The sequence below is a fragment of the Fringilla coelebs genome, assembly GCF_963513975.1.
Source record: "Fringilla coelebs genome assembly, chromosome: 27".
Lineage (NCBI taxonomy): Eukaryota > Metazoa > Chordata > Aves > Passeriformes > Fringillidae > Fringilla > Fringilla coelebs.
The window spans coordinates 4,912,003-4,922,605 of record NC_140053.1 but is presented as its reverse complement, the minus strand read 5'-3'; the positions used below and the strand labels follow the sequence as shown (position 1 = coordinate 4,922,605).

Here is a 10,603-nt window from a genome sequence, read left to right as displayed (position 1 = left end):
CCGTGGATGCCCCGGCGGATGGAGAGCCGCAGCCCGTCCCCCCGCTCGCCCGTTCCCCGCTGAAGCCGCGGTGCTCGCGTCTCCACGCGCGGGGGATGGGAAGGATGCTTGAGGGCTGGGTCGAGTCTAATGAGGGCGGCGCCGATTGGCTGGAGGGAGACGCCCCCGCTTCCCGCCAGCCAATAGGCGCGCGGGACACTGCGGCGCGTGCGAAGCCGGGCGGAGGGTGAGTGGTGAGGGCGGGGGCCATGGCGGCCCCGGCGCCCCGGGGTCGGTCAAGGTGTTTGTGGTGGCGGCTCTTTCCTTCCCCGCCAGTCAACGATGATTCTTCCCTTGGGCTGCAGCCTTCTCCAGCCAAACACCAGCGCTCTCAGCCCCAAGAGAAATGAGGAGGGCCGGGTGAGGATGGTGCTGGAGGACACGGTCCGGCTTCATCCCCAATCCCTGCGCTTGCCGGATGGATGGGTTGAGGCTGGCAGCTTGTGCTGTCTCAAAACCCCCAGGACTTGGGACACGGGAAATTTTGGGCACTTAATTTTTTGAAAAACATTTCCTCGGTGCCCTGGGTGCATCTCCTCATTCCTCACTGCAGGAACAGCTCACCGAGTTTTCCTGACCGGCCTCTGTGGCTCGTGTTCTTGTTTTTCCCCATGTCTGGGTTAGTTGGAACAGGCAAAATATATCCCCCCAAATGCTTTATTTTGGGGAAAACTAGTTCTGGCTCTTGCCAGTAACATCTGCAGGAGCAAGCTGCCCTCTCCCCTCGTGTGCAGTTCAAACCAGAGCTTGTTAAATATTGATGCCTGAGATCTGTGCCGGCCCTTGGACAGCACAAGTGTTCAGATCCCTGCCTGGCCCTGCTTTCCAGGATAACCCTTCCAAGGGCTGCTTTCCCCTGCAGTAATTCCTGTGGAGGAGGGACAGAAATAGCAGGGTTTTGGGAGCAAGCCCCAGCTGAGGCTGGAGGCCAGAACACTGGCTTTACTGCAGTTAAAGCCCTGTTTACAGGGGCAGGAGAGTTTTCAGTGTATTTTTACAAAGTGTATTTATTTCAGTGTATTTTTTACAAAGCAGGAGCCTCTACTGCCATGATCCTCCTGATGCCTTCTCCTGCAGGCTGCAGCAGTGGGAGGATAAAGCCCTGGTGGGAGGGCAGGATTTTAACCTGCTGGGATGAATAGACAGCTCCTCTGTCACTCCAAGCCCCCTGTAACACCAGAGAGGCTCCCTGTGGGGGCCAGGTCCTGTTTGGGATGTACATCAGCCTCCCCAGTCACTGCTGTTTGCTATTCATATTTTGGCCCTCTCTTTCTCCTGCTGGATCCCCTCTTGCTGCTGCAGGGGAACAGATGTTCCCATCTGCTGTCCTGGTGGCTGGAAAAGGGAAGGAGCACGTGCTGCTGCTGCTTCTGCTCCTGCTCTGCCCCTTCCCTCTGCCTCCAGCTGCCACAGAACTTGCCCACCCCCTCCTCCCCCCCAAACTGTGGGTTTGGGTCCTGTTTGTAGGACTGAATTGTGACTGAAATGTCTCCTTTTTTGTTGTTTTCTAGCCAAAGGGGGGCAGTGCTGTGTTCCCAGCCATCCTGAGCCCTCCTGCAGCCCTCTGTGCCCATCTGCTGTCCTGGGGTGCCACTCCTGGGGGCACTGTGGGCAGCAGATACCTGGTTCCTTTATGGGCAGAGTTTTTGGGGGGCTGGTGATGTCTGGAGGGAGGGTGGAGATCAGAGCCAGGCTAGGCAGAGTGATGGTGACTGAGATGGGGTTGGGCTGGCTGGAGGGAGCAGGATCTGGGCAAGGGGAAGCCAAAGGGTGACTACAGCAGCCTGTGGCTCCTGGCCAAAGGTGATGGAGCCAGTTCCTTCTCAGCTGTACCAGTGGGAGCTTCAGGCCCTCTCCCCTGGTGTCACCCTGGATAAGGTGACAGCAAAGCCAGAGCTGCTGTCCTTGGGGCTTTGCAGGACTCAGCTGCTCTGGGCTGGGCTGCAGGAGGGACACTGGGTGTGCACCCTGCTGGGGCTGCTGTCTTTTTGGGATGCAGATGCTCATAGTCCCCTCAGCTCCCCAGGGCTGCCTCTGTGTGGCTGAATCCCTTGGTGGTGAGAGCACACAAGCAGGATTTAGAGGGTTGCAGGGTCTGCCTTGAGCAGGGAGGTGTCTGTGCAGGAGCAGTGAGTGTTCCCAACCCCCTCCAGGGGGGCCAAGGGCAAGCACAGATCTGTGCTCAGGGCAGCTCACAGACACCAGTTTGCTGCTCAGAGCTGTGAGTTCCCTGTCCTTAGGGCTGCCAGTGCTGTGGGAATGGGATGGTCTGAGTGCCTTGTGGGCTCTGGTGGTGTCAGAGGTGGCTGAGCTTTGATACCTGGCTGCAGGGATTGAGCAGAGCTCTCCCTCTCAGGCCCCGTGTGTCCCAGTCCTGGCTCAGATACTGTCTGAGTTCTGCCCCTTTTCACTGCTCCTGGGTCACCCTCCACAAACCTGCCAGAAATTTCCTGATTTCTCTGAGCAGATCCAGAGGAGGCCATGGAGATGCATCAAGGGCTGGAGCCCCTCTGCTCTGGATCCAGGCTGGGAGAGCTGGGGGTGCTCACCTGGAGAGGAGAAGGATCCAGGGAGAGCTCAGAGCCTCTGCCAGTGCCTAAAGGGGCTCCAGGAGAGACTTTGGACAAGGGCCTGGAGTGACAGGACAAAGGGAAATGGCTTCCCATTGCCAGATGGGATACTGGGATGGAATTCCTCCCTGTGAGGGTGGAGAGGCCCTGGCACAGGGTGCCCAGAGCAGCTGTGGCTGCCCCATCCCTGAAAGTGTTCCAGGCCAGGTTGGACAGGGCTTGGAGCACCCTGGGATAGTGGAAGGTGTCCCTGCCCATGGCAGGAGATGGAGTTGGATGGGCTTTAAGATCTCTTTCAATCCAAACAATTCCATGATCCCATGGTCAGGGTAGAAGGGGCTGTGGTTTGATGAGTGGAGATGCTGCAGGGGAATGAGTTGCTGGAGCTGCAGATAAACCAGCTGGAGGAACTTAGGGCTGGCTCAAGTGGCACATCCAGAGAAGCATTGTTTAATCCAACACTGTCCTCCAGCCTGTGGAACACCCAGCTCAGAGGGTGCCAAAATCCTGCTGATGTCTCAGCGACACCCTGAGAAAGGAGGAAAATGAGCTGTGAATGAAGTTGCCTGTTTGGGACTAAATATTTGATGTGCTCAGCATGAACAGAACGGCCTGTCCTGGCATGTTTGCCAGCTCTTCTCTTTCCCTCGCAGAGCACCATGTTCCTGGTGGGACTCTCGGGTGGCATCGCGTCGGGGAAGAGCACGGTGGTGGCCGTGCTGCGGGAGCTGGGCTGTGCCGTGATCGATGCCGATGTTATCGCCAGGCAGGGTGAGTTTTCCAGAGCTGCTCCCGCTCCCTGAGGTTCCCCTGACAACCGGGATCGCTGCCGGGAGGCGCTGACGGCAGAGGGTGCTCTGGGTACATCGCAGAAGGGTTTCCCTCCTGCTTCCCAGTCCCAGCTGCCCCGGGAGGGGATTGGAATGGGGTTATGTTTTTAATAAAGAAAAAAGATCATGACCTAATAAACACCGTGGGGAGGTTGTACTCTGAGTTTCCATCCCCTGGTGTGTGATGCTTCCCAGGTTTGAAAGCCAGCTCTGGGCAAAAGGAAATGTGGTTCCCTGTCAAGTGGGTCCCTTGGAGAGTCTGACACACCCCCTGAGCCCCAGGACACCAATCCTGTCACTCAATTGTGTTGGGGGCTGAAAGAGAATGTCCTTCTGTGCTGGATGTTGTTCTTCTGGTGATAGTGAGAGATCAGACCACAAAATAAATGTGCTCAAAACAACCCCAAAAAAAACAAGCAACAAAAAACCCAAACAAACAAACAAAACCCCCAAACAAAACCAAACCAAACAACAACAACAAAAAAGGCTTGTGCTGCTTGGGCTGGGAAAAACCCCAGAATCCCAGATCTGTTGACTCAGTAGGACCACAGCAGGCCTTGTTTTCCCTGATTACCTGTGAGATGTTAATCCCTTCACCCCACCAGGATAACGAGGAGAGCAGAGGTTGCCCAGAGCAGCCGTGGCTGCCCCTGAATCCCTGGCAGTGTCCAAGGTCAGGCTGGATGGGGCTTGGAGCAGCCTGGGACAGTGGAAGGTGTCCCTGCCCATGGCAGGGGGTGGGACAGGGTGAGGTTTCCCCCCAAACCAGGCTGGGTTTCTGAGGGCTGTGGACCCTGCGTGCAGCAGTTTGGGGTCTGCTGCTGAGCCACGGTGCGATGGTGTCATTTGGAAGCACCTGAGCTTTTCTGTTTGGTGAAGAACTTACTGTGTAGCCACTCAAAGCTGTGATGCTTTAACATTTTATTGCACTGTAATTCCCCTGGAGGTGCAGGAAATTTGCTGGAGGTGCTAAAAGCCCTCAGAGATGGTAGGAAAACACTACAGATACTCTGTGAAAGTTTTCTGCCAATCACTTTATTTTGCACCAATTCCTTTTTTATATGTGTTTGTTTACTATATGGATTTCACCCATCCCGAAACTGCCTCCATGTGATATTCCACAGGAGAAAAAAATTGGTCTTAAAGACTTTTATGAGGTTGGCCTGAGGTTACAACCTGTGGCAATGTTCCTGGATTTGGGAGAGATGATTATCTGTGGTCTGTCCTTCGCTGTGGTTACCCTCAGCTGGAGCTTAATTATGGTTTTATTGCTTCATCCCTTTTGTTGGGGAGTTTTTTTTTGGTGGCTTTAAAGTTATACACTCCTGTAACGTCAGAGCCTCTGCAAGGGCTGATTGGGGATTGAGCTTTTAGAAGGTTTTTCTGTTCATTTTCCTGAAGAATTTAGTGACTGATGTGAAAGATAATAAAAAGAAAAACACCTCAGCAGCATCCAGAGCCAAGTTACAGCAGTGAGTAACCACATAGTGCTGAAGTTTCCAGCTGGTCCTGGTTCCTTTAGGATCTCCCTGCTCCATCCCTGGTGGGAATTGGCTCAGCCCAGCTGCTCCCCCAGCCTTGGCATGTGGCCATCGCCGTGTCCTCCTGCCTGCCCTGCTGACTGGTCACCCTGAGCAGCAGCACGCGCCAGGAGGGTTGTGGTGCTGAATTAATGTCTGCAGGGCTTCCATCTTCCAGGTGTCAGCCCTCAAAGGGACCTTGGGCTGGCAGGAGCTGCTGGCTGTGCAGATGTGGTGCCAGGACAGATGTGCTGGAGGCAGATGTGCTGCCACGGCGAGCATCAGCTCTGTAGTGAATGAGCAAAGCCCATCTGAGGGTGATTGCTGATGCAAACACCAACTGTGCTGTAAAACTGGCTCTCACCCCCAGCTGTTTGATGTTCTCAGTGGTGCAGCCCCACTCCAAGGCCCATCAGCAGATCCTGCAGCACTTTGGCACCGAGATCCTCCAGGAGAACGGCGAGATAAATCGTGAGGCGCTAGGAAGCATCATCTTCTCCCAGCCAGAGAAACGGCGGCTGCTGAACTCCATCACCCACCCTGAGATCCTGAAGGAGATGCTGAAGCAGATCCTGAAGTACTTTGTACTTGGTAAGAGGCCTTGTCCAGCCTGCCAGGACTCCTGCTTGGGCAGGAGCCATCCCTGCTCCCTCTGCCTTTGGTTTGAATGTGGGGAGAGGGACAGGGATGACAGAGGAAGGGAAGGGACGTTGAGTGACAGCCTTTGTGCTCTGCCTGCGGTGGCCTTTGGTGTCAGTGTTTGGAGGATTCATTCCTGACTCACTCCTGCCTTTCACTGCTGCCCTTCACCGCTTTCCTCTGCGGTTTCAAGTGTATCTGTAGGGCCTGGCAGCAGCTTTGCAGAGATTACCCACCGGATAATGCCACACTCCTGAAATGGCCACATATCCCTCCCTGCCCCCAGCCTGCTCCAGCTTCACTGCAAGCTGTGGAGCCCTCTGAGTGTCGATAAGGTGAGGAATGGGCTGACAGCTGTGGCTTCCAAAGTGCCACATTCCCCCTGATAAATGGAACAAATGCAGCTGTCAGGCCGGGCTGGGGAAATGCCAGATAAGATCACCAGCTGTTCCAGAGGTCTCCGTGTAGACAGACAGATGCCTTAATAGAGTGAGTCTGGATTGGTGGTGCTTATCAGAGCTGAGCCCTGGGAGAGCTGAATGGGCTGGGGCACCACAGGGCCGAGCTCTGCTGCGGGGTGAGGAGGAGGAGGAAGCACAAAGGAAGCAACAGGCAGGAATGCCAGGAGCCAGAGATGGAGTCTTGAACTTGGGGCTGCAGGCTGAGGAGGCGGATGCTGTCCTGGCCCTTGGCTAGAGCTCTGTGTGGCTTCAGCAGGCTGCTTTGTCCTCATTAGTCAGGATTTAATGATTTGGGATAGCTGGATGTTGTCTCTGAGGATGGCTGTGTAAGGAAAGCTCTGATCGATCAAATCAGAGGGCAGCGAGGAGCCTCTCAGGGCGGAGGTGCTGGTGGAATGGTGGCTCCTTGGATGATGATGTCTTTGTCAAGACTTTACTTGCTGTGGGCAGCTCAGTTTTAGGGGCGTTATAAAGAGGGGACACCAGCCTGAGATGTCCCCATGACTGGGGGACACACAGGGATGTGAAGTCCTGACTTAGAGCTTTCCCCTCCCCTCACCCTCTCCCCCAGACTCAGCAGGGCATCTCCCACCCCCCCAAACACTGGCCAAGGGCAGAGGCATGGAGAGATCCAGGGGGACAGTGACTGTCTGTGAGAAGCTCTGCTCCTGGTGGTGTCAGAGGTTTTAAACCAAACTCAGCCAGTTTTGGTGAGAGTTCAGCCCTTGGGCTGTGCCTGGAGGCTCCCCTCACATTTCAGTGTCACAGCTGCAGGAGGTCTGCGGGGATTTCCTTGCACCCCTTGGAAAAATTGAGCTTTTTAGCTAAAGCTTTTCATAAAGGGAGGAAAGCTGAGCTGGGAAATGTTGGCTCAGATGGCTGCAGCCTGGTGAAGGCTTGGACAAGAGAAGGAGTGGAGAGCAGATCCTGCTGTGGGCACTGCTTCCCGGGAGAGGCCAGCACAGCACACAGATGCTGCTCCTGCCAGCCAGGCACTGCTGCTCTCATTTCAGCTCCTCGTTTCAGCTCCTCATTATATTTCTGCAGTTTCACCTTTGGTCGGGAGCAGCCAGGTTAGGGTTGATTTTTTTTTTTTCCTCTGGAAACTTGGAATGAAACCATTTCCTCCCTGTGAGAGGGAGGAGGGCCAGCAGGCTCTGCTCTGCCTGGCTGTGATCATGGAGCTGAAGAGCTCCTGCTTTCTTTGCTTTTCCTTGCCATAGTGTGTGTGCAGCATGAGGGATTTGGGAATGAGGGTTAACTCTGTTCCCTTTTTTGGGGAATGTTACCATCTCCACAGGTTATCGCTACGTGATCCTCGACATCCCTCTGCTCTTTGAGACCCGTGGATTGACCAGGCTTATGAAATACACAGTGCTGGTTTACTGGTAAGTGCTTCAGGAACTGTGAGGACAGGGACAAAGCCACCTCTCTCAGATGGGACCATCATGTGCCTCCACTCTGGTGAAATTTCAGCTTCAGCCCCGTTGCAAAGTCTGTTGAGAAAAGTGATACCTCCCTCTATAGTGCATGAGGGCCTTCCTGACACCATCATAGAGGGGAATTCACTGCCTTTGGGCCTTCCACAACTCATGCTCTATCAGGGCAGAATCTGGGGCACTGCTACAGGCTGTGTGAATGCTGAGAACAGCCCAGGCAGTGGTGGCTCTGCTGATCCAAGTGCAGGCTGACTGTGTCAGAAATGACAAGGAGGCACCTCTCTCATTCCCACTTTATCCCAGCGATTCCCCCCGGTGCCTGAGGAAGGCAGATCCCCCGTCCCCTCCCTCCCCCAGCTCAGCCCCGTGCTCTGCCCGGCAGTGACCCCCCGACGCAGCTGGCGCGGCTGATGAAGAGGAGCGGGCTGGGCGTGGCCGAGGCCGAAGCTCGGATCAGCTCCCAGCTGCCCCTGGAGGAGAAGCGCAGGTGGGCGACCCACGTCATCGACAACTCCGGGGACTGGGAGAGCACTCGCCGGCAGGTCCTGCAGCTGCACACCCGCCTCGAGGATTCCCTGGATTTCCTCTGGGCACGGCTGGTGGTGGGCACGGCTGTTGCCGGGCTCGGCGGGCTGGTGTTCCTCCTCATCCGGCATTTCATCTCTTAATTCACCTTTTCTCTTAGGCAGGGAAGGGGCCTGAATTTCCCCCTTTGAAAAGGGCAGTGAAAGGCCACCTCTGTTAATGAGCTTTGCCAGCTGAATGCAGACAGCGGCATGAGGCATCTCCTTGCACACTTCCCAAGGTGAACACAACCAGAGGTTTTTTCAGGCACATTCTCCCTGCTCAGGTTCTCACCCACCAGCTGTGCCTGTGGGACGATGCCCTTGTCCCCATGTGGGTCTATGGTGGGACTTCAGTGAGCTGAGGCACTTTAATCTGGGACGATCTCACTTTAATCGGGTACAATCTCACTTTAATGTCTTCCAGGACAATCTCCTCCCTAGGGCTGGGTGCCTTTTCAGGCCCTGTTATTGCCTGCAGTGTCCCCTGGGGTGATTCCCCATAGCTCAGCCCTCCTAATCCAAATTTAGATTTGGGATTTCCCCTCTTTCAGGTTGATTTAATGGAAACTTGTTAAATCAGTGAGGGGGAGTACAGCAGCTCTTTCACATGGGTGGAGTGTTCAGCTTGCTGTTCCTCCCCCCTGCCCTCTGCCTCTGTGGCCATCACTCGTGGGTCACCCTTGGCTTTGGATCCAAGGGTGTGATCCACCCTGGAGCAGGCTGAGACCTGGGCTCTGCTCGTTCAAACTCATTTCCTGCTGTTTGAGCTTCCTTCAGCAGCAGTTCCCCGGTGGGAGAGCCGAGCCTGGGCGAGGCGGGTGCTGGGTCTTCACTTTTGTTTTAATAAAACACTGAAAGCAGCTGCTCCACATCCCGTGGCTCTTCCCAGGCTGCTCCCAGGCTGTTCCTATGCCGGGGCACGGCTGCACTCTGTAAAGTTCAGCACACGCAAGAAGAGCTGCTGGCTGCTCCTGCTTTTCCCAGTAAACATCCCTGAGCTGCTCCAGGAGCTGCTTGGAGCATCAGCCCTGCCATGGCCTTCCTTGGGGGGCTGTGGCTCAGTGCTGGCTCTGGGCACCCCACAGGGTGGGTCTGGCTTGCCAGGATGTGATCCTGGACCTGCTGTGGTTCTCTGTGGCCAGCACATTCCCTCTGGGGTACCCCTGTCCCCAAGCCACTGCTTGTCCCCACACTTTGAGAAAGGTGGGTGCTGCCAGCCCCTGGTCACTTCCCTGCACATGGGGATCCCTGGGATCCTCCAGGGTGTTCCCACCCTCCTGCCTGGCCTTGGGCCTGTGAGGCAGTGTCCTGCCTGTCCCCTGTGCCATCCTTCAGGCACAGGGACCTTCTCAAGCTGTCCCCAGCCAGCACCTGCCCCTTTTTTGGGCCAGGCACTATTCCACCTCCATCCTCCCCTGAGCCCCAGTGTACACCCACAGCTCCCATGTCTCACCCACCTGGAGAGACCTGGTACACCCCAGGGAGCCTCCCTGAGCTGGAGCCCCCACCAGGCCACCCCGACTCTTCCAGCCGTACCCGAGCGCTGACCCCTCCTGCTCTAAATGCTCCGTAATTGTGCAGTGCCGCTGGAGTCCCTCGCAGCCAGCCATCAATCAGGGCCGGAGCGGGATTTCTCGGCCGAGATAAGAGCCAGTTCCGCCTCCCTCCCGCCCGCCTCCGCGATAAATGGGGCCCGGGGTGGAAGGATGGAGCGAGACGGGCCGTAATCGCATTTGGCGCTTCGCTCCCGCCCGGCTGACGTTCGCCCGCCGCTAACGAGTTTAGCGGGGCCGGGAAAGCGAGCGGATCTAGGGGCATGCTGAGGCACAGGGCTGCCCACGGCCGCGGGAGCCTGCTCTGGGGGTCCTGGACTGAGCCCCCTGCGTGGGCTGCACCCACGGGGGAAGGGCTCTGGAGCTTGGCAATGGAGCTGTGTCCATGGGAGCTGTGTGGTGCCCATCCGTGGGAGCGGCCCCAGGATTGCCTCAGCACCACCAGTCCCACTCCTGCCCATCCCACGCCCCAGCCAAACCCCCTCGGGGATAAGCTCATGGCCACCAGTGGCCGTGGGGCCAAGCCTCAGCCATCCCCTGTCGGTGACAGATGGCTCAGCTCCCTGTACCGGGCGGCATCGGCGATCCGTGGCCGTGGAGGGGGTCTGGAGGACCCCCCTGGCTGAGCCCCTGCGCTCCTGGAACAGGTTCTGCCCCCTGAGCGGGCTCCACGTGGGCTCCCAAGGCGCGTGGGTGCTGATGGAGGATCGCGGGCGCTGATGGAGGATCGCGGGTGCTGCACCATGGCCCCGGTCCGGGCACAGCCCCGGCTCGCAGCACGTCCCGCCATCGATCGCGGAGCAGCCGCCACCGTCACCGCGGGCCCGCGCCCACCGGGGCGGCTCGAGCAGAGCCGGCCCCGCGCCGCGAAGCCAAATATTTGACTGTGCAAATTGGCGGCCGGATCGATTCTGCTGCGGCTGGCGGGGGCTGGTGACAGACGGGCCCTCCTCCTGCCGCACCCCTGCTCCTGCAGCCCCCCCCGG

The 10,603-nt window shown here is 57.1% G+C and overlaps 1 protein-coding gene across 2 annotated transcripts; it reads left to right on the top strand.

Annotated features, from left to right (window-relative positions):
* Positions 1-91: 91 nt before the first annotated feature.
* On the top strand, positions 92-8,912 carry DCAKD (dephospho-CoA kinase domain containing). 2 transcript variants are annotated; one of them, XM_084222034.1, is made up of 5 exons: positions 92-226; positions 3,263-3,380; positions 5,347-5,550; positions 7,360-7,447; positions 7,881-8,912. In XM_084222034.1, exons 2-5 carry the CDS (start codon positions 3,269-3,271, stop codon positions 8,164-8,166), a joined length of 690 nt encoding a protein of 229 aa, XP_084078160.1. In that variant the 5' UTR covers positions 92-226; positions 3,263-3,268; the 3' UTR covers positions 8,167-8,912. The 2 variants fall into 2 exon arrangements, with proteins under 2 accessions (XP_084078160.1, XP_084078159.1); XM_084222033.1 differs by lacking the exon at positions 92-226 and adding an exon at positions 265-399.
* Positions 8,913-10,603: the final 1,691 nt, after the last annotated feature.

Excerpts from the sequence above, each read along its gene's own strand:
- DCAKD (XM_084222033.1), top strand. The coding sequence starts at position 322 with ATGATTCTTCCCTTGGGCTGCAGCCTTCTCCAGCCAAACACCAGCGCT. Across the intron at positions 400-3,262 it reads AGAGAAATGAGGAGGGCCGG|AGCACCATGTTCCTGGTGGG; the intron begins GTGAGGATGGTG and ends TTTCCCTCGCAG. Across the intron at positions 7,448-7,880 it reads TACACAGTGCTGGTTTACTG|TGACCCCCCGACGCAGCTGG; the intron begins GTAAGTGCTTCA and ends TCTGCCCGGCAG.